At 40.8% G+C, this 24005-nt stretch overlaps 1 protein-coding gene across 6 annotated transcripts in view; it reads left to right on the top strand.

Annotated features, from left to right (window-relative positions):
• Window positions 1-24005, top strand: part of SORCS1 (sortilin related VPS10 domain containing receptor 1) — a 578863-nt gene that overhangs the window by 461491 nt on the left and 93367 nt on the right. For all 6 annotated transcript variants that reach the window (XM_068548518.1, XM_068548515.1, XM_068548517.1 and 3 more), the window contains 8 exons: window positions 501-647; window positions 8164-8266; window positions 8533-8609; window positions 10482-10573; window positions 11851-11958; window positions 13469-13586; window positions 15097-15227; window positions 18357-18470. In XM_068548518.1, coding sequence (XP_068404619.1) covers window positions 501-647; window positions 8164-8266; window positions 8533-8609; window positions 10482-10573; window positions 11851-11958; window positions 13469-13586; window positions 15097-15227; window positions 18357-18470 — 890 coding nt within the window. The remainder of the gene's footprint in view (window positions 1-500; window positions 648-8163; window positions 8267-8532; window positions 8610-10481; window positions 10574-11850; window positions 11959-13468; window positions 13587-15096; window positions 15228-18356; window positions 18471-24005) is intronic.

Below are 24005 nucleotides of genomic sequence, written 5' to 3'. Positions count from 1 at the left end.
ACTATCTCTATAACATTAGGCATTGTGACCTTGGGCAAGTCACTTTACCTGAGTGAGCCTTAGTTTCCTCATTTGTGAAACAGAGTAAGTGAGACTTATCCAAAAGGACCATTATAAGAATTAAGTGAGATAAAGTATTTAAGACTATGAGTGCTACACCTAAAATAAAAGTAACCCCTATTTATTTATCATTTGTCAAGCACAGAACCAGCAGCATCAGAGTTTATCTGTAGGCAACAGTAAGCTACTACCAACCTACCTTAGGGGAGATAAGAAGCCTCTATCAAATTTGCATTAAGACCCTCATACCACAGGTGCACAGGTCTGCTGTCTTCTGTCCCAGGGAGTCATTATACACAAGCATGACCCTCACCCTCTTTCCTCCAAGACAAGTGCTCACAGCTGAATTTGACAGTCTTTTTTTTTTTTTTTTTTTTAAGTAAAACAAATATATTTCTTCTCAAATTGATGTATTTTTCAGCCATGTCGATTTTTCCCAGGTAGCAGGGATAAAGGGAATGTTCTTGGCTAACAAGAAGATTGACAACCAAGTGAAGACTTTCATCACGTACAACAAAGGCAGAGACTGGCATTTGCTGCAGGCCCCGGACACGGACCTAAGGGGAGACCCTGTGCACTGCTTGCTGGTGAGTCTTCGTATTGGGGCAAAATGTCCCACACGGTGAGGGCTGGAGATGGAGGTTCAACGAGCAGAGAAACATGTTTCCAGGGCTTCTTGCTCAACTGATAAACAGAAGGGGACAGGGAAGGGTGTGAAGGCAGTGTGTAGAAAAGAATCATAGCTCTGCCTCTTGTGATAGGACCAAAGCGATAAGAGAACATGAGTAAGTTTCTTGCTCATTTTAAGGATGTTCAGTTGATGCCCAATTTCTGATGAGGACCTCATATTGTAGTTTAAGGGAGAGTGTGATAGTTTCCATCTATGGTGGGGAAATGTACCCTTACTTTCCTGGGAATAACCTGTTTTGGATCTAATGATACATAAATTCAGCTGTAGAATTGATGAACTGAATGCAGAATTGTGTAGGTGTATTTTCCAGTGGAGATGTTTATTCATATTTTCAGAGGAATTTATGCCTCAAACCAAGGTAAGAACCACTGATTTAAATCCTTAATCAGTACTCTTTATAATATGTTCCATTCATTTATGTCATTGTATAAAGCTGGTGTTGGTAAACCATGGCCTGTGGGGCAAATCTGGCCCACTGCTTGTTTCTTTAAATAAAGTTTTATTGAAATGTAGTCATGCTTATTCATTTATATATTGTCTGTGACTGCTTTTGCTCTACAGTGGCAGACTTGAGTAGTCATGACAGAAACTGTACGGTCCACCAATAAGATATTTATTATCTGGCCCTTAAAAACAAAAGTTTGTTGACCCCTGCTTTGAAGTATGGCTTTTAAAAACTTGTCTAACATTTGGGCAATAAGTAGATCAGATCAATGTATTTATGTATTTGATTATATGATGGTATCCAAGAGAGGGATCAAAAATGGGTCTTGCCTTCAAGGAGTTTGCTGTCTTCCTGAGAGGGAATAGATTAATGAGTGAAAGATTATAAGGTCACATCTCACTCCTCTTGGTAGTTCTGGGGCCTGCCCTGTACTTGACACATGAATAGTTACTGAGTGAATGAAGAAGGAAGGGAAGAAGAGATTAACTGTAAAACAAAGAATCGTTAAATGCTAATTTCTACAAAACAATTACGAAGTTGTATTTAAATGCCTGAAAAGGAGAGACCAGTCTGTAAAGCTAGAGGAGACACCTCTTAGTTTTAGTAAGAAGGGCTTGATTTATATCAATTTTCCCACCCGTCATACAATCCCAACTTTAATGTTTTGCACACTCAGCATGCTTCCTTCTGTCCCATGAGGTCTGAGCAGTCACTTTGCAGGTTCATCTCCTACAGCTGTAGGCGGGTCAACCTCCCAGTCGAGAAGATGCCAGCAGCCATAGCTTGACCTTATTAGTTACAGAGGATATCGCAGTTGTCACCATGCATCAGGGGAAGCAGTTTGAAATTCAGCCTCCCACTCAGCTTCTGTCCTTATTACTGGCAACTTACGGGGGTGGAGGGTGGGGGAAAGCCATTTGTTAGAGTAAGTACACAAATACAGTTGCAGAGTAAGTAAATGTAACAGTCACTTACTGAATGTCTACTCTATGCAAGACATGCTTCAGTAGCATTTTAAAGACATGCCCACCTTCCTCCTTCAGCAATTCCACGCTGGAGCAATGTGATATTTAGCCAAAGATGCATGAGATGCACCAGCCCCTTAATGTGGTCCTCCATCCCATCATGTGCTTTGGTGATTGAATGTCCATGAGAGAGAATTAACCATATCACCTAAAGAGGCTTTCCTGGGTGCTCTGGCATCATAAATGGACCATTAGAAATGCCTCTTACACAAAGCACTTTGGGAGGTGTTCATGGCTCCACCCCCAGCCCAGCGTTAGGATGTCTTGCTGCTGTGCCTCTGAATTATAAATGCAGTATCAGCTCACATCCCCATCTCGGCTGGGACCATCCTAATATAAGCCACCATCATTCTTCCCTTCCCCTACAGTGACAGGCTGTTCCTCCTGTCTCTACCTGGCAATCTCGTCTCTCCATAGCAGCCAATGCAACCTTTTTTTAAATCCAACTTTATTGAGTTGACATGCATACATAAAAAGTACCCATTTTAAGAGTACAGTGATAAATCTTGACAAATGTATAGACCCGTGAAACCACTACCACAGTCAAGACAGAACATTTTCATCACCCTGAAACATTGCTTTGTGCCTCTTCACAGGCACTATCCACACCCTTGGCCCTAGACAACCTCTGATCTGCTTTCTTTCACGAGAGATTAGATTGCTCTTTTCTAAAATTTTATCTAAATGGTATCAACCTGAGCTTTAAAAATCAGAGCATGTCCCTCCTACACTTAACCTTCTAATGACTTTCTAATATAGGTGGAATGACATTCAGATACTTAACATGGCCTGCAAGATTCCACACGGTCTGGCCCCTGTCTGTTTCTCCTGCCTGCTCTCCAGACTTTCCTTCCTTCCTTCCGCATAGGCTACAGTGGGGGAGAAGGGTGCACCTTTCCATACCATTAGCTCACCCCCCTCGTTTATGTCCCAGGCTCTGCATTTGCTGTTATATCTCTTAAAATGCTCCTCTCCTAGTGTGTTTTTTTCTTGGCATTCAGACCCTTGCTTGATTACCTTCATCTCGGAGAGCTTCCTCGAGCATTCTCTGAAGTTGCACTTGGTCCAGTCTTTTTATTCGTGACCTTCCTCACTCTCTTAAATCAGCACATGCGTTTGTTGACTTCCTTGTCCACCTTCCCCCACTCACTGTGAGCTCCGTGAGCTTAGGGACTGTGGCTGTCTTTTTGGTCATTCCAAAGAACTAGCTCAAGAATCATACTTGACACATGGTAGGTGCTCAACACATCTGTTGTTGAGGGTGTTGTCTTTGAAGCAGACACGCCAGGGATAATAGACATTTGAGTTTCATATTTGGACTTCAGTGGGAGCCTTTCCTTGCCATTGAGAGTCACACTGAAAGATTAGTCATAATATCCACCTTCTGAAGCTCATGGGCATCAGTTGACCCCAAAGTTAACCAAATCAGTAGGCTCGTTAAGATTGAGGAAAGATGAATTAATGAGACATGGATGTATGGTACCCAAGAGTCTTTTGACCTTCCTCCCCCATTAACCCTGTTGTTTAATGTAGTTTTAATCTGAGCTTTAGAAAACAGCAGTAGGGTGAGGAGAGGAAAATGACAAAAGGAAGTGGAAACCACAATAATTTTATAAAACTCTGCCAAAGCACACAATAGGAAAGAAAATCTTTGAGCTCCAGGAGACCCAGACTGTTAAAACCTTCCTCAGGTTTGGGGGCTGGTAGCAGAGAGGAGACAAAAAGTGATTTTTAGATTGTGAATGCTTGGAAAGTGACAGTGTCACGGAAAGCACAGCCTAGTGATTAGAAAAGAGATTTTTTTCCAGCAGGGCTATTACAAATGTGGAACAAGTTCAGAATTGCAGCCCCAAATGGAATGTTCCTAGTAAAATGTATTCTATAGAAATAAGACATCCAGGGTAATTTGAGGCTGTATTTTTAGGACTTTTAGAGTGATTGCCTGGAGGGTTCAGCTGGGATTTCTTTCCTCTGAAGACTGCATTGTACAATTAGATGGGGTGTTACAGGTCTTGGTCCACCTGACTCCAGAACCTCAGGATTGGGCTCCCAAGAGGCAAGATGTGAGCTGAGCCTGTGACAAATCCTCAGGCTCTGAGGGGAAGCATAGTGTTTCATGGAGAGAGGCCGTGACTTCTTTGTGGATTCAATTAGCAGTTTCCTACTGGAGCTAAGCAGCCAGCTACCCCAGGAGACTCTTGACTCTGCTTCCCCCGCCTTTGTACTGGCTGTGACTCTCCATGTTCTGCTGAATTGGAGCAGTGCTGAATGCCCCATACCCAGCCAACCGGCCCAGGGACCTCCCTCTACTTTGCCATTGACTCCTTACTAAAAATCAAATGGATTCCATGCTCCAACTCAGGATCAGAAACTGCACAAATGTGTGTGTAGGAGGTGGATTTGGGGGATACTTTTTGGGAGCCTACCTGCTGCCTTATTGTTTATGAAAGCTCTAAGCTGGCTTTTCAGTACAGTATTCAGATTAGGAGCCCTCGGGTTAAAGGTACCATGAAGATGAGATGTAAAGGCTATTAATTCAGAGATTAAGAATAAAGAGGAAGTGAAATGAGAAACTGGTTGACTCTCAAATACGGAACAGTGTTTTAGGTTGATTTATTTCATGGCGGGGGAATGTCTTGGATCATTTAGTACTTCTCCACTGGCCACTCACAATGCTAGGAAGACAGCAGCTCAGCTCGTTCATGGATCAGTTGAATTCAACAGGCATTTACTGAACACTTGCAATGGCCAGAAGATTTTGTTGGTTAAAATAAGAAATAAAAGAATAAGGCAAAAGAAAGGTAATTGGAGCCTAGAGGTCCACGATGGGCTTTGAGAGTTTGTGAACTCCCTGAATTTGAATGCAAAACTCTGTGTGTGTGCTTCCTTTGTGTGCTTTTTCTTGGGAAAGAGTTCTCAATTTACGTCAGATCCTCAAACTCTGTACTTGACCCCGAAAAGATTAAAGACTAAGGATCTAGTTGCTCCTAGTATTGACCAGCTGATGCTATTCCATGCCCCGTGACTGTGCGTGAGTCAGGACAACAGGCAGCTTCCAAACATGTAGGCTGGTCCCTCCATTCTTGGTAGGTCAGCTATTAGGTCATGGTGGTTTCAGTGTACAGTTCTGTATTTTTTTAATATGAAAAGTCAAGGGAAATAGAGAAAGGTCTTTGGGATAAGCTGTGTTTTAACTCATACTGAACTGGAGATACCTCTGGAAAGATGTTCGGATATTCAGTATATGTTCGCTAATGGGAGAGAAGAAGGCAGGAAGGCAGAGGTGGACAAAGTGCCTCCTGCCTGGGAAAAATGTGCCTTAGAATCGGAGAGCCTTGTCTTGTGTTTTCCAGGAGTTTGCTATGGCGTGATAGCCATTATAACAACCCCTGTATTAATCTTTGGTGACTTAATTTTGATAAATGTCCCAAACTGTTCAAGTATAAAAGTTTAAGTTAAAAAAAGTGAATGTGAATCACTTAACATTGTTTTTCTGTAAACATTGATGTGGACTGTATAATTTCCTTGAAAAAAATGGAAGAAAGGAAAAAAAAAGCCACAGAATATTTTGCGTGTACCAGTTGGGGGCAATCCAGTACTACAAATGTGAGAGTGGAGAAAAAAAGTGCACGAAAAAGATCATTTCTGATGTTGCTGCTACTGCATGAACTGGTGTCTTTTCTTCCCAAATTAATTTATCTCGGGCCTCTGAAACCAGAACAACAGAGCAGTGTTGAAATGGCCAATTGAAAATGCCGTCTTTCTCTTGTAATGGCAAGTGGCCTCTATCAAATAATCCTTGGGTCAGGTGGCAACTTAGGTTCACAATCTTCCAGACTGCAGGGTGATGAAGTACGTGGCCAGTGGCTGGCTCAAGACTGCATCCTGGGTGCTCCCTGGGCCAGGGATGTCCTGCTCTGTTGGGGGGTACAAAAGGCCCTCCACTAAGCCCATATGTCTAGGTATAATCCCCAAGTAGTGATCACTGCTTTGAATGCCATGGAGATCCTCACATTATTCTGATGATGTGGTTTATACATAAGCCCATGTACTTCTGGCCTTGTTCTGAGTAAAACAGTAAAGTAAGGTCTTTCGTGTCCTAACTTGAAAGTGTTGCTTGATATTTCAAGTGTTTATTGACTGTCTTTTTTAGATTCTATGTGAGGTTTTACAGAAGATGCAAAGTAGTACTTGAGGTTTCCTCTTTATTTGTAGAGTGCATCTCTTAGGGGGATAAAACTGTGCATACCTCAAATAGATGATGCAGGATTGTATGGTAAAATCAACTGTGGTACATCCGAGAAGGAGATCCTGACAGGCCGCAGTTGTCAGGAAAATTTTCATGGGACAGTGGTTTGACACCTCTGCTTTATCCTTTCTCAGCACCTGCCTGAGTGTTGGTCAGCAGTGCCCTGGGGCCTCTGCAACATACAGTACCCGCTCTAGTCTTCCTCTTGGACAAAAGGAAGCCAAGTTTTTGGGTCTGATTGTTTCTTCTTATAGGGGTGGTCTTCTTACTCTTATGGAACATTGTAGAGTAAAAATTCCTTTTTTGAAAGCTTTACATGAAATTTTCATGCAAAACCAATAATTTATTACGATCATCATTCCTTGAGAGCTTACTCTCTGTGTTGGCAGTGAGGAAAAGACCCTATTGTGAGCCACTGTTTTATTTCACCGGTGTTTTGGCTGCTTTTATTCCTGAGTTTCATTTTTAGTTTGTCATTTACTGTGTCCCATATATGTGTAATCATTGTATCTCTGTAGCGCTCTGAATGCCTGCTGGCTGAGACTTACAGAGCCGAATGAAAGTAATAACAGAGATACATTGGTGATTCCAAAAACTCAAGTCGATAAGATTAGAAAATAATCTTCCCGAGAGTTGAAAAGAGATGTGGGTTCAGACACAAACTTGTAGTTTTTGACAACTCAGTACAAGAACTATTTTAAATGAAATTTGTATAAGATTTATTATCCTGTTTTTAAAAACTGTTGATGTCTTAATCTGAGAAGTTGATCGAGATTTTTACACACAAACAAGTCCCTTAAATTTTCATTTAAGTTGTTATTACTAGTGTATTTTGTCTATAAGAATGACATTTATATCGAATAACAGTGGGTCGGATAATACCCTGACACAGACGCTATGTCAGTTGTCTGGTGGATGTCAGGACAGTTTCACACGTCATACGGCTTCTTCTGTAGAACTGAGACCAAGGTTTCAAATGTCTAAGAGACGCCAAGTGACTTCTTCAGAGCCCTCCCAGCCTGGCCAAGCTTTCTTTCCAATGTCATATATCATTTCTCCTCATTGGTCTTACCTGACTCTCTATTGTATTACAGCTCAATTCTTCTGTTTCTTTTCCTTGTTATTGATCTTACTTAGGCCTGAAATGTCCTTTATCCTCCTGAACATCTCATGTGCAGTTCATATCCCACCCACCTTTGCCTCAGGCACCATTTTCTCCTGGAAACTTCCCCTCATCCAAAGTTGGACACAGGCTCGTCATCCTCTAGAATTTCATATTTTGTCTGTACTGATCTCATGTCTATTAAAATATTCTCTTTTGATAATTAATAGAAAGATCTTAAATTATATACTCCTTAGGTGGCAGAGACCAAACTTTAGTCAATGTAACTCTTTCATAAGCTACACCACGTGTTTTACAGATAAAGTACTAAAATGTTTGTTGAATGGCCAAATGGCAATTATATCAGTAGATTAGACTTAAAATGAAGGTGCTCTCTCCTTCACCAACTTGGCAGCTGTCTTACACTTTGTGGGCACCAGATATTTGTGGAATGAAAGATGGGTGAATGGATGGGTTCATGGATAGATGGATAGATGGGATGGTTGGATGAATGGCGGGTGCTCTGAATCTGAGCTTTAAACGAACGTTTAAATGATGTGCTTTTATGACCCTCATTTCTCCTCTTCTCAGCCCTATTGCTCACTACACCTTCACCTTAAGGTCTCTGAGAATCCCTACACATCAGGGATCATTGCCAGCCGAGACACAGCTCCCAGCATCATAGTGGCTTCAGGTAAGAAGCTTGCCCAGTTTGCTCACTGCTGTAAATTGTATTTATTTTAACAAGTTAGATATCTGTGCTTGGAACTTACTGAGCAAGCTAAAAATATTTTTGAAGGGCACCTAAGCCACTGACCCTGAGGCAAGTATGGTGAAAAACCCTGCTCAGATATAATGTTTGCAGTCTAAATCCATCTCGGGCAATGCACACTGCCAGCATAGCCCATTGTTAGCTTTTGCAAAAAGTTCCCTTCGCTGATGGTGATGTGCTCTCTCCAGGTAACATAGGTTCTGAGTTGTCAGACAGTGACATCAGCATGTTTGTCTCTTCAGATGCAGGGAACACTTGGAGGCAGGTAAGAAAGTATCCTGGGTCCTGTTACTGAAGTTTAAATGTTATAAAAATTCTCCAGCTTGGTTCAATTCTGGGAACTTATTCAGCCACACATAAATCCTAAAGCTTATCAATGTGTTTCTTTTCCTTTTTGTTTTATGAATGTCTTTCAAAACGTTTTGAGCTTAGCAAAGATTTATGCAATTTGATTTCTTTGTTTGATAAAAATGACCCTTTATCCCAGTGTATATGTGAGAAAGTTTATAAGTGACAATGAAACCAAATTAGATACGACTGAATTTTTCCCATGAAATGAAAACTAAAATTCTAGGGAGTTTAGTATGTAGGGAACGTGAAGCCTGGAAGGGAGATTATATACCTAACACCGGGTTGCCTCCATAAATTCCCCTTGCCTTGAAGTCAGAATAGAGGGGAATGCAGTGATATAGAAATAACCATTACCCAGGTGGTGTTCTGAGATGTTTAAATCTCATGGGCAAAAGACAGAGTAATAACCATCAGGGTGCATATGTTAGGGAAAGTAGAAATGGAATCACTTTCAACCAATGTGTTTAGCTTAAATGCTTCCTCTTTCTTCTGAATGAAAATTAGATACTCCTAGCTTATAAAACAGGCACTTAATGAGGTTTAGCAGTCATAAAAAGATATGTGCCTAATGCACGGTTGTTACACTTCAATAAATATGTGTTAATACGCCACTGACATTTAATTATCATACGGTAACTAGCACCTTAAATTGAAATCTAATGCACAGGTAATCACACAGCAACGAGAACACTCTGCTTTAAATTTTAGACGGAGATATCCATGTTATGGTCTAGTTACCATTTCCTAGCTTCATAGATCTGCATTGCAATTCACGTGTTTTGAGAAGAGTGGGGCAGGAAAGAAACTTGCTTAAGAAACTCCGGGGCTTTTGATCTTGGAGATATATAGGAACTATATAATGGACTATTAAGCTTCCTATGGACAATAGTTAGAGAGCCAGGGTGTCATTTTATTTTTTTCCTTCTTACATCCCGAACAAAGCAAAGAAGCCTCTCCTGTAGTCTTGGGAAACATCTTGGGTATAAGAAGTAAACAAAGGGGAAACAATGATGTCTATAGGGTAACCAAAGACAAGGCTATACTAACAGTGTGACTGTGAGTAAACAGTACGCATCTGGTATGGAGAGGACTTAGAAATTGTTTTCAGCCGGTCTCCATTTGACCTCAGATTCATCTCTCCACATATGGAGAGAGACCCAATGACACACGTACCCAAAGATAGATTTCATTTTGATCAGACTTTATGACTACAACTACTTTATGACTACTGTTGAGTTGAACAAGAACATCTGCCCCCTGTAATACCTGGAAACTTTGAAATAATTATATCTGGCAAGGGCACTGTTACGCGGCAAGTCCCAGCGCCATCAATTACCATCTACATGGTCTTAGGCAAGTCACCACTTCTCTCTAAACCTTACTTTTCTCGTCCGTAAAAATGATAATGTTGGAATAAAGTATCTCTTATGTTTCTTCCATCTAAAGATGTTATCCAATATGACAATTACCCAATATTTCAACATCATCATGAATGGGACTCAGTAGAACTTACCACAAAAAGATGGGATTATAAATATGAATACATAACTCTTGGTTATTTAAGTTTCTCTTGTAGAGCACAAAAAATCATTTTATGTAACGCCAGTGGTACATGGAGCCCACCTTGGGAAACAGTGTTCTTAACTTGCATCTTCCCACAGCTTTGGGGGAACCCAGTTCTGTCATGGAGAGAATTTTTTTTCCTCAAATGAAGACTAGTTCTCTGAACCCTGGGTGTGTGTGGCTGTGGGTGTGTGTCCCTGTTTGTGTGTTTTTCCTCTTCCAGATCTTTGAAGAAGAGCACAGCGTTTTGTATCTGGATCAAGGTGGAGTCCTGGTTGCTATGAAGCATACGTCTCTCCCGATTCGACATCTCTGGTAAAGAGTCACGCACCTTGACGGTTCCGCACAGCTAAGACCAGTCTAAGTCAGGCAGTCAGACTGTGATCTTGCTTGTAGTAAATTGTCAAGGTCTCCTAGAATGTAACTTATACCTTTGCTTTACCGCAATAAGAAGGAAGACGAAAGGAGAGAGGGAGAGGGAGAGGGGAAGAGAAAGGGAGCTTGATTCTGCCTTTTAGAGAGGAACCGTAGTGTGGTTTTCAAATGTGACAGCCCCCTGCCCCCGCCGGTACCTCCGGTACCTTATTCTTTCAGTACAGTCATGGGTAGAATGGTTATCAAGGATAATCTCTGAATAGCTTAATTTCTTGCAACCAGCTTTCCCAAATAACGTCTCCTGGAGTTTAATATTTGCATTCACTATGTGCATTCTGCACAGATATCAGCAGTTCATGACACTTCTGCTCTGATCTCATTTCTCCTGATCCTACTTCCTTAGCTTCCTTTTGGGGGCAGTGATATTGTGCAACTCTCCCTGTAGGTCTTCCACAGATGGACATTCAAGGCTTAACTTCCAGAGGGGTTTCCAGTAAACTCTTTCATCTGTGTTTTTGAAAATGGCTCTCTCCACAGGCGGGCTTGTTCAAAGTCAAAGGCTTGATTTTCCCTCCACTGTTGGTTACTTTGCTGACGAAAGGGAAAGTTGCAGAAATAAGAGAAACAGAGGCTTAGCTTGGGGGAAGACATCCTAGAGAAAGGCAGAGCAAAGGAAACATCCTGTGTGACCATCTGAGTTGCAGAGTTCTCTCTTACTTTCAAGAGTCTGTCCTTCTGCACCAATTTACTCAATGAGTCAACCAGGATTTGTAACCATGTAAGAAGGATACCACTAAGGGTTTGATCACAGAGAAGTGGCTGGTTCAAGTCTGTCTCAGTGGGTCTCATACGGCCATTGTTCTCAGAATCACCTGTAAAACTTGCTGCTAAATTGCAACGAGGTTTTGGAGAGGGTCACATTGAGGTCTAAGGCCTAATAAAATATCCAAATTAAAAAAACTTCTATCAAAGACTTATTATCATTCCCGTTTCATGCAGCTCTCCCCTTATTGATGTTATAATACATCTGGGTCCCAAATCACTTGGCTAACTGTATATCTACCTTCTGATGTAATTAAGAACACTTATTCATATAAAAGGCTCACTTTGACAATGCCCCAGGTACTTCTAAAATGTATTCTCTCCTGGTTGGTAGTATCCTTTCTTGGAAAGGATTTTTCTTTTGGGATCCGATGACTTATTTTTTCTGTCGTTAGGTTAAGTTTTGATGAAGGGAGATCTTGGAGCAAATACAGTTTCACATCTATTCCACTTTTTGTGGATGGAGTTCTGGGTGAGCCCGGGGAAGAGACTCTAATCATGACGTAAGTGGAAACTATGATGTCTTCTAGTCTAAATATAGATCCAGAAACATGTTGTTTTTAGATAAGCCTGTTCACATTGCTACTGTCAGGTTTGAAGTTGCTAGCAAAGGCAGTACATCTGACTTCATGATTCCACAGCAAAGAGGAAAGAATAATGTGGGCATCCATTTTCTTGGCTCTTTACTAGCAATTAGGAGACCCACACTGAGGGCTGGCAGCAAAATGGTACAGCCTATTTCTTCCTATTCTGAATGGGCTTAGGGAAATTAGAAGTGATTATTTCAAGAGAAAATAAAGCTATCAATTAAAAACTTTAATAATAAACATGCTTGATATACAGAAAATGACAGGCATGTAAGAATGATTTTCACTTTAAGGCAGAACGCAGAGCTTGGTGAAAACCCCACAAAGCATGTTATTTTTCCCTGGCTCTTTACCTAACCCAATTGTGAGGCATATTAGGGAAACCACGAGAACAGTCTGTTCTTGGGGAAATTGCATTTATACTAATTCTTGTCTGGAAAGTGATGATCATTAATTTCTAAAAGACTTGATTAATGGCTTGACTGCCTCTGGGTTTCAAAACATGAGCTTTGAATTTGAAATATGAAACTGTGATTTTTCCTTCTCCTGGAAAATTGGACATGAAAAACAGAGAGGGAAGATTTTAAAGCAGTTGATCCTGTCGGCAGTGAAAAATTTTAAATCAAAGTGAACAGCTGGTACATTTTCTAATTTTTTCTCCCTACTCCTTTTTTTTAACAATAGAAAAGAGCAACAAAAATTTAATATGCCTAATAGCTACATTTCGCCCACGGTAAACATAGCTGGATTAGCAATTTATTCCATAATTTGTCTTCATTCAATTTTTATGTTTGCAAAACACAGATGAGAAAAAGTTGATTGAAAAGGCTACTTTGTGGCTTTTATTTATATCGACAATAGGTGATTTAAACACTTCATTAAATAGCTGAGTCTCTCTGAGTAAGGAGAATAGAATGCACAGAGTAGGAAGTAGTTATAACTCCTCAGCCTTGCTGCCCACTTTCCCTTGGGACTGGTGGGAAGGTAAAATAGCATGGAAACCATGGGAACGATGTACATTAGCAAGAGAACCTAGAGGTATAAACTTGGACCGCATAGAAGGCAGTGTCTATGGTTTTCTCAATTTTTTGTTGTTGTTTTCTTCTTTTGGTCAACCGTTCTTATACAATATATAAAAGTGGGCTTTTAAGTCAAACACCCTGGGTTCTGACTCTACCAGTTCTTAGTGATTTGTCTTTGGTTTTTGCATGTTAACAAAATTCGTTGAGCCTCAGGTTACCCACAAGTGAAGTGGAGCCAATAATAGCAACCCTCCTCAGAAATGCGTGTGGGGATCAAGTGATATGTAATATCAAATGTAATATGCTTAGCGTTGTGCTAACCTCATAGCAAACATTCAGTCAATGATGTATAACTTTCAGCATTGCTGTTATTGTGATTATTTTTATCATCATGAACTCTGCAGAGTGTTTGGACACTTCAGCCACCGCTCTGAATGGCAGCTGGTCAAAGTAGACTACAAGTCCATTTTCGATAGACGCTGTGCTGAGGAGGACTACAGACCCTGGCAGCTGCACAGCCAGGTAGGAGGAAGGGAGCTGAGGTTGAGTCCTGGGTGGGAGGCGTGGAGAGTACTGGGGGGAAGCAAGTCATTAAAGTGTAGGAATTGGGGTTCTCTGGGCAAAAATTGTCCATCTGGTGCTTTCTTATGTGTTTTGTGTGCCACAGCAGTGAACAAACTCAACATTTATAGCTTGTTGTGAAGTGACTTCTGTTTTTATTGTACTAGGATATAATGAGATAAAATTCAAACGTGCTTGGCTAAGACTTACAACTCGAAATGAAATACCAACTCAGCACGGAGATCCAAACATAATTTATATGAGTGTGTCATCTGGCTGCAGGGTATGGGGGCAAGGGTGAGGAAAGGCTGTTCAGTTTTATCTGGCAATGCAAACAGAAACATGAAATAACAAAGTTATGTTGCGTGAGCGGTGCCAGTAAAATTCTTCCTCCCCACTGCTATGCTTCCCTGGGATTAGGTAGCGCTTCTTGCCTCCTTCCAAGGTACTTGTGATATAAGGATGCAGAATTATGAATAGGAAAATTTCCTTCATCCTGGCCCCTCTGCTACCCTGCTCATATCAGAATGCTTGGCTGAAAGCATCTCTCCTTCGACTTCCCAAGGCAGAACTCATTCTGCCGGCCTCTCAAAGGACATGGTAGAGGCCCTTGCTTGCAAAGCCATCACCATATTCAGAGTGTGACACATCATATACCCCAAACCTAGACTAAATCATATATTTACATGTAGATGTGTAATGCAGCTGGTTAAAGTGAGTTTGCTCAAGAAAGACAGTGTAGGCTAGCTTAGACAAAACTCCGTCTGGTCCTTCAGACACACACACAGAGAGCTGGGTTTGACAGTGGGAGCTACATCAGCTAGAATCACCCACTCTCCTCGGACGCTCAACAGTCAAAGGATTGCTCATTTCCATGACTGATATTTCCCCCTTTGGAGTGCACACGCATTGTGATATTCAAAGCTTTTATTTATCTTGTGGAGAAACACTGAATTTAGCTCTCTTGCTTATCTGGTAGATGGATATAAAATCAGTGCTATAAAGTTGTGTAGGCAGAGGCATAATAAATCAAGGCAAAATGGACCTTTATGTTTCTTAGCAATATTCTTCTTTCATATGCTCATAAATGACCAAATGTATGCATTTTTTATTACAGAAGAATTGAACTTAATTACTACATATTTTTTTGGCCATACACTGTTACAGGTTGTCTTAGTTATCTGTGTGTCCCTCATAGCACTGTACTTAATACGTTGCCAAGTAAAGGTTTGCTGAATACATAGAGTTCGGGACTTTCGGACACACCCCCAGTGCTTTTTAGGATTGCCTTTATCATCATGTTCTATGATAGGGCTCTAGACATCGAAAAGGAAATGTTGTTAGCACAAAGCAGACTGCGTATGTCCACATTACACTAAGGTTTGAGACCATCTCCCGGAACTGTCCTGATGTGGGGTAGGGAAGGTCCAAGCTATGTGCCCGACTGCATGAGATTCTTGTCTCCTTACAGGGGGAAGCATGCATCATGGGAGCGAAAAGGATATATAAGAAGAGAAAATCAGAGCGGAAATGTATGCAAGGGAAATATGCAGGAGCTATGGAGTCTGAACCCTGTGTCTGCACAGAGGCTGATTTTGACTGGTGAGCTTGTACTGTTATCCCATGGAGTCGTCTAGTATTTCAAACCCACGTGGGCCTTAGTGAAAGCTTAGCTATCACATAATAGTAACATGCATAGATCCAAGTGACAAGCCTATATTCATGTGAAATTACCACTTGGGGACATCATGGCTTACTAGCTATGTGCGTGTGTATATGGAAAAACCAGGGGTTTCTTTAGACTTAAGGAGGACTCAGAAGATGGCTGGTAATTATCTTCATATATTTGACAGATCTCAGGACAAAAAGAGAGACTAGATAGACCCTGAGTTTCTTCAGACAGCAACACTGAAAACAATAAGTGGACGTTTCAGGGAGCAAACATATTTGTGCTCAAGATAAAAGTCTTTCTAGAATCTAGGGTTCCTGGTAGTGGAACAATGATCGTGTAGGACAGTAAATTGTCTATACCTGGATGTTTTCAATCAGTGGTTAGCTGACTATTGCTTGTGACAGCCATGGAAGACTTTTCTGAATTCAGTGCAAGAATGGAGTCACTGGTATTGCCATCTGTGGCTTTGTGAACCTAGCGATAAGAGAGACTTCTTCCTTTACCAGGATTAAGCTAGTTTAAACTGGAAAAGTACTGAGACACTGAGAAGTTAAATATACTCGGAGTGCCACAGTGTTCTTTCTGGAGCATTAGTTAAGCAGAAAGCTAGCTTGTGGGTCCAGTGATGCCCTTGCTTTGTTCTGGTTTTGACATTCAGGTGAGGTTGAAATATGACTGAGGATGAGTAGGTGGTAACTCCCTTGATCATGTCCATCTCACTTTCTGTTCCTTTTTTTCCTTCTTCTTTATAAGATTTATTTATATGCTTTTGGTTTAGAGAAAGCATTTGCTAAATGTGTATATCAGTGTTAAATACTTGAAAGTTGGCCAGCATAAGAACCAAAGACATTCATTTAACAATATGAGCTGCGTAGCGATCATCGGTCACGTATCTGATCATCAAAATATCAGTGATTGGGCTGAAATACTGTGTACATACACATCACATATCTTAGAAAAAGGAAGTCATCTGTCATGCTACCATGACAGGAGCATTCTCTAAATAAATAGTACTGGTAGGCCTGGCAAACTGGCTGCCAGAACTCAGACCGATAACCCAAGGCTGTTCCTCTCTTGTTGGTAAAGAAGGCAAGCCAAGAGTCAGTTCTTTATCTCTCCGGGCTCAGCCAGAGGGAAGGCAGAGCTTCAGTTACATGAGGGCTCACAAGGAATTCTGGGGGGGCCTCCCCAGCTCTGACTTCTGTTTCAGTCAGTGTAACATTGTTACAATGACAAAAATATTTTATCTCTGTCCTACCTTTCAGGATTGACATCCTGAAATGCATTCACAGGGAAAAGTTCCATGGAGAGTGTGTCATTCATCACATCCCTCTTTCTGAAACCTGACTGCTTCTCCTTCACTCACTCTATTCAAGGAGGATCCGTATGGGGAGTTAACTTTTCATCTTAGTGGTTTGACTTCGGCCTTACCAAACAGTCATTCTTTGGCAGAGAGCAAATTTATTTTCACATAGAAAACCAGAGAGAAAAAGTAAGTCCCAATTCCCTGATTTCTTCTGGAAACCTTTGTTTCTTTGGGAATCTCTTCTACAAGGTTGCAACATAAGCTAGTCTTTTGCTGTTGGCATTGTCATGTGTTGTTTTCTTCTCAATTTTAAGCTTGACTAGGGTGAAAAGAACACAGGGTAAGGAAATCAATTAGGTTTCCCCCTTCCCCCATCTCTCACTCCCTTTAGTCTTGGCCCAATTCCTGCATTCATTTTTGATTGGAATCTGCTGCTCATCCCACTAACTAGAATGTAATCGGAGAAGTGGGAAATGCATCATGAACGAGGCCATCGTAAGGTTACCTGGTCAAATGGGATTTCTGTAACTGCATGATTTCTGAAAATATTTTTGAAGGATCGCCATAATCTTATTGGTTTCTACTAGTAGCTAGAGCTTCGGTGATTCTTCTTGAGTATAGCATCATGAAAGGTGGTTGTCACTGAATGTTCTCTCTTGGCTTGGCTCTCCCCTGGACAGCCCTCTACCAGATGACCTTGCCTGTTATTCTTCAGCATTTGTAAAATAATTTCCTTAAATGAACACTGGGTGTCCTGTAGGCAGCGTTCCTGAAGTCTTCCTACCCATGCTGTGTTGCATCAGCACCAAATCCAGCTGGTATGGGCAGAATTCTAGGTGCCAGCTGCCTGGTGACAGGCCCCTGAGCAAGCCTAATTCTCATTCCCCAACCCTTGTGTGACAGTATCTCACTTCCATTACACAGATGGGCCAATTCATATTAATGCTCACTGATTGCCACTTGCAATTTATCTGTGTGTGCGGAGGTGCAATTTGTTGCCATCCTCTGCGCCCGGGTTCATCTTTCAGAAGCCAAGAATATCAGGCCACTCAGAGGCTCCTGGAGGTAAGAATGAAAGGAGGCTGAGAAAAGTCTTTGACTATTTTCAAACTAGAGAGAAGATTTAAAGCAACTGGCAGCATTAATGGCGTAGGACGGAGCTTCTCCTTGGGGGAATGCTTGCAGCAGTCCTGAAGGACATTTCCTTTCCTGCTGTGACTTTGAAGCATATGGCTTGTGCACAGAGAGACCTGGCTCAGCTCTCCTTGGTAGATCCAGATGTCTTGGAAGAGCACCCCAAAGACATCACTGGGAATGAGGATTATGCCACATGTGGATGCCTTAAACTCTTCAGTGAAACTTGACATTGAGGACTAGACTTCCACCATTATAGCTTTCTCTGGGCCCAGCCACAATCAGTACTGTGTCTCCCCCTAATGAGAACAGCATCTACTCTCCCAGCTTAAAGGTGTTTAATGGGAATTATTGGGCATTGAGCTTTCCTCTTTACACATGCACCCCTGTGGCCTCCAAGCTAGCAGTTCTCAAAATGGCTTCTGTAGAATGTTTTCATGGGTAATTGATAGATATTCCATGGAAAAAAAAGATTCCATTTTTGGAAAGACATTGATTCAGTGAATGCCTGTTTTTTGACTAATTGACCAGGGTAGAAGTTGGCTGTGGACTGACGCGCAATTGTTGTCAGTAATGTTGCCATCTACTGAAAGGTTTCTCTTGGCTCTTTCCCCAACAGTGACTATGGTTATGAGCGACACAGCAATGGTCAGTGCCTGCCAGCCTTTTGGTTCAATCCATCTTCTCTGTCGAAGGACTGCAGCTTGGGACAGAGTTACCTCAATAGTACTGGGTGAGTGTCTGAAGCAGTGGCCTTAGGAGGTCAACTTCTGCTGCTTTTCAGCCTGTGTTAAACTTACCGAATTACTTCTGATCAAAGGCCAGGCCTATTTCATTACAGCACTGATTTACTTGCTTTTGTTCATTTTAATAATGTAGCACAAATTTGCATTAATAGTGCAAATTTCATCTGAGAATAAGACCCCAGTTGCAAACAAAGAAACGAAACAGGTTCCTTGGATGAAGGTGGCAATGATGATAATATATACATATCTTCATTTTTTGATACTTTATTTCAGAACTAGTTAATCACATGAGGCTACCTTTTACCTTCACGACATCCCTGTGTGGAAGGCCAAACAAATATTTCCCATGTGCATTTCCTGTTTTATAGATGTGGAAACTTGAGGCAGAAAAGAAGCTCATTGACTTTTCAAGAGTATACTAGTGTTAGTAGGAATGTGTTTCATTTTCTCTCTGTCCAGTCTTGACACATTGAAGGCATGCATTCTGATCTTTATAAATCTGGAATCAGAATCTAAATTTTGTGTTTAATGATCTGTGTTGTGGGGGTTTATCCAATATTATTTAAGAAATACCATAAAAGGGAAACCATTCTGTGACTTTCCCACAATTGTAACTGATATTTATGGACTTAGAAAATAGTGTGTGGAACTTATTTGGATTCTAATTCAAAAAAACTATTAAAAGACATTTTTGAGCCATATGGGGAAATGGACTATGGTCTGATGATTAGTGATGTATTAATCAGGGTTTTCCAGAGATACGTTTTTCTATCTCCAATTGGAGATTATATATATGTATATATATATATATATATATATATGTATATATATATATATATATATATATATACATATATATATATATGTATATAAAGAGATTTGTTATAACGAATGGGAGCACCCAGCTATGGAGGTGGGCAAGTCCAAATCCTGACATCCGCAGGGTGAGAGTTGGCAAGCTGGAGACCCAGGAGAACAGATGGTTTGTTTCCAGTCCCAGTCTGAACGCTGATGGTGAACCAGGAAAGCTGATGGTGTAGTTCCTGTCTGAAGGCCAGCAGGGTCAAAACCCAGGAAGAGCTGATGTTTCCATCTGAGTATGAAGGCAGGAAGAAAGCCACTATCCAGTTTGAAGGCAGTCAGGCAGGACAAATTTTCTCTTATTCAGAAGAGGGTTAGCATTTTTGTTTTATTTAGGAGGAGGCCCACCCACATGAGGGAGGGCAATCTGTTTTACTCTGTCTACTGATTTAAATGTTAATCTCATCCAAAAACACCCTCAGAGAAACACCCAGAATAATGTTTGACCAAATATCTGGCCATCCTGAGGCCCATGCAAGTTGACACATAAAATTGACCATCACAGGTGATATCAGGTTATATCTAAATCTAAATATTTCTATTATATTAACTAAATATATTATATATTTAGGTGTCATAATGATATTTTGGTTAGGCTAAAAAAAGAAACCTTATCTTTTAGAGATACACGATGTATGGCATTTGTTTTAAAATATTAGAAAAAAGGGATAGGTTTAGTAAATTTTGAAGATAAGTTAATGAGGGCATGGGTATTTATGATACTGTTTTCTCTCATTTGTGCATATTTGAGAATTCTGATATTGAAAAGTTAAAAAGAGAGGAAAGGAAGGAAGGAAGGGAAGGAGGGAGGGAGGGAGGGGGAGAGAAGAAGGGGTGGAAGGAGGGAAAGAGGGAGGGACGGAGGGAGAGAGTAGGTACCTCACCAATAGACCAGCATTACTTGACAGTTGCCCTTCTCACTTCTCACGTGAGCTGCAATACAGAGGAGAGGATGTTCATGTTTCCATTTATGTACTTTTGTATTTGAAATTTTAAAAGTTTTTTAAATTTTAAAAAATTACCAAAATAATATATACTACTCTCAGAGCATCTCACCCTAAGGGATTTTTGTTGAGTTATCACATCTGCTGGTTTCATCCGTTCCATTCAAACTTTTCGCAGAAGGAGGGAAAAAACATAGACACATACATCAAATATTCTTATCTCTGATTGAATAAAGAAATAAGCTGTGATTTATTTGAAGAAAAACACAAAATCTGAGAAAAATACAAATAACATTTTTACAGCAATGGGTCGGTGAGGTCTTCAGCATCTAGCATCGTGGGAGAAATTGAAAAGGGCTGGTGAAATAACTAAACTTAATGGTGAAGAAATGCCAAAGACAGGAGTTTTATCACTTGCATGTACCAGCATGTTTAGACATTGTAAAGGGCATTAGGAGCCCCTGAAGCTAATTTCAGAAGTGATTTTTTTTCAGTCAGTCAGGGGAGTTATACTATTCTCTCTTTGGTATTAATGAGAGGAGGCGGAAGTACAGAGGGGTCTAATTGTTCCAGATGCTACTCAAATCACTGTAATAAGGCAGAATAAAGGCTGATGACCCCTCACTTTTCAGTTTATTGAGAATATATATGTATTTTAATTTTATAATTATATACAAATATTTACACACACACACATTTTTCAGCTACCCCTAAATAGGTTTCACCATTCCTTTGGTAAACTCAGTATGTGAAACCCAAATAAATCCTAACCCATATAAAATAAAACATCAGAGATGAATAATTTATAATATTCTATTCAATGGGAGTTTTCATCTATGCCCTATAAAACTAAAATTTCAATTAAAAAAGTGGTTCAGCAATATGTGTCCAGGTATATAAATGTTTGTCAGTGCAGTTATGTTTGTTAATCACACAATCACAAACATTACTTTCTAGGGCTCCACCTCCACTCTCAGAAGGCTGTTCCTATCAGTGGGCATTACCTGAGAGCATCTGACCCTAAGGGATTTTTCCTGAGTTATCACATCTGCTGGTTTCATCCGTTCCATTTAAACTTTCTGCAGAAAAGCATCAGCATCAGTGAGCAAGTTTGTGTAAAAGGAACATATGATTAATACCAGTCATCAGCAGATAGGATGAATGCCCTGCTCTCAAAAGTAAGGGGCTCACAGGTGGAAGAGTGACCACCTGCATAGCGCCCTATGGGCTAAGGTCGGGGAGGGGGGTATCAATCATAACCCCACAGATCAACATACTGTCTAAACTACACATTTGCATCAGGAATAGGAAGACCATTAGCTGGGACGGGGACCTGAAATCACCCTCAAAGAAGGCCCCAATATTATCAAATTCCCATTTTCAGTGTCTGTAGCCAACTCAAGAGCTGGCAAGAGATAAAGTGTAGATGAAATTGAAAAAGAACTTTCTGCCCTTCTGAATACCACTTCAGTCCCTGACCCCAGATGTCACTTGGCTCTATGTTGATTCAGTGGCATTTCATAAGCACAGATTCAGTAATCTGTTGTAGCTACTACAATGCTGCCATTAAATATTTAGCTTTTCACTTACAGATGTTTAATTACAAAAAAAATACATGTTTTCTCTGTTTAAAAAGCCAATTTAGATTATCACCCCAATCCTGGCCCCCTTTCCCACACAAGTGTGATCTGTTTGATATGCATGTTTCTAAACACTTTCCTTTGCATTTGTGAGTGAATAATTAGGCCAAGAAAAAAAATATACAAAATTAATTTGGTTGTTTTTATATGCAGTTTCCTACTAGATGTGTTGTTCTTCTAGTTACCGTTTTCATTCAGAAACATAACTTAAACATCTTTCCAAGTCAGAGTATATAAGGCTACTCTCCATCTAATTTCTTTTAACTCCCTAGGATTCAAGCACCTGGGATTATGTAGTCATCCCTTTCATGGACATTTTGGTCATTTCCTGTTTTGTGCCGCTATAAACAATGCTGCAGTTAGCGTTTTCATAACATAATAATTGTTACTAAAACACTACAACAGTAATTAGAGTCTCTTTTGGCAATTGAAGGTCTTTCTGATAGCTCCTAAAGCAAATTCCACCCAGTCAGCTGATTACTTCTTAGAGCTGAGTATCCAGACATTGCCACATATCTCCCCCATTAAGGGTTGAAACACCAGCTTCCCGCCCATGCACTGCCTGTGAGTCCCACACATGAGAGACTCAGTTATATTAACTGCCATCCTCCTTTAAAACATGGACACCAATGGATTCTGTAAGGGAACACTGAGAAGAAGGGCAAGGAGGATTTCCCAAATTAAGAAGTTGTGAAGCAAGTTATTGTAGGCAAAGGAATAAGAGATGGTGAAAAGGCCATGCTGGTAGTTTTCTCAAGGACAAGCCCTGACGTCTGTGCCTGGAAGTCTATAGAATTAAGGAGCCACTGGGCCCCGTGAGTCCCTCCAATGCCTGTTTTAAGCCATCCACGAGCATCTCGGGTTGTCAGCACAGAATCCGTGTTAGCTTCAGGCTGGGATGAAGTGCAGAGGAATCACAAGGGCAGGGTTGGTTTAAGAGTTCTTGCCTCCGTAGATTTCACTCACCAGGCACCTCACTTGCCTCACCCAGTCCCTTACAGCAGGGCACAGACTGCAGCCATGCAATCTCAAGCCAAACTTGAGTTGAACAGGTCTACTAAACAATCCTCCCTTGTCAATCAAGCTTCACAAGCAAATCTGCCAGTAGCACCTTTCTGCGAGTTGACTTGAAAGCCTGCAGGTAAACCTTCCTTTTATTTTTTTTTAAGGCCTCACTTTGTAAATGGTTATGGTTGCTCTCACGGTTAGTTTATTACCCTGTGTATATAAACAGTGTTCTCAGGTTCACTCACTTCACTGTGATGGAAACATTCCAGCATTGGTTATTATTATTCCCAATAGAAATGCTATTTCAAGGAGACACCAAAATTGTTACCAGCTTCACTGTGTAGAAGTGAACAGGTGTGCAGTTTTTGTTTCAGTCTTAGCAAGGTCTTAGAAAAGAGAGTTGGAATAAGTATTGAAATAGGTACAGAATGTCCCTGCAGGTGGCTGTAGCCACCAGTCCTTAGGGCTTGGTCCAGTGGTCTCAAGTGTTCAATGTCCACACCACAGGACAGCGTGTGGGCACGCTTCTACCACGTTCTCCCTGCCTCTTTTCCCCCTTTCCTTCATGCCTTCCACAAGCCATTCCATGGAAAGCAAGGAGGCTGGTAATGGGGCCTCAGCCTGTTATGGGTACAGAGTAAACTCAAAGGGGGGATGTGTTGTTTGGTGAAAAATAGAGTTATTTTAGAATGAAACAAATGAAGAGTCTTAATCCAGTCTCTGCCATTTACCTTTATCTTAAGCAAGTGACTTCCTTTCTTTGAGATTTAGTTTCGTAACCTATAAAATTTTGCTATTTGCTTTTGGAGGTTGATTAAATATGATACTGTATATGAAGCATGCAGCATAGTGCCTAGCAGATATTAGTCACTTTACAAAATGCAGATGCCATCACCAGCATCTGGACTTTTGGACTGAAGGGCTCCTCTGGAGTGAAGGTAAAAAGAGGGGGAAAACTTCCTTTTATTGTGTATCTATAGTCGAGACATTTATTTCATACTTAATAGTCATGACAGTACTGAGATCTAGAACACATTTAACCTAAGCCCTTGTTTGGTCATCGGTAAAA

This window comes from Eschrichtius robustus, chromosome 7 (genome assembly GCF_028021215.1).
Source record: "Eschrichtius robustus isolate mEscRob2 chromosome 7, mEscRob2.pri, whole genome shotgun sequence".
NCBI classification, from domain to species: domain Eukaryota; kingdom Metazoa; phylum Chordata; class Mammalia; order Artiodactyla; family Eschrichtiidae; genus Eschrichtius; species Eschrichtius robustus.
This window is presented reverse-complemented; position numbering and strand designations above follow the sequence as displayed.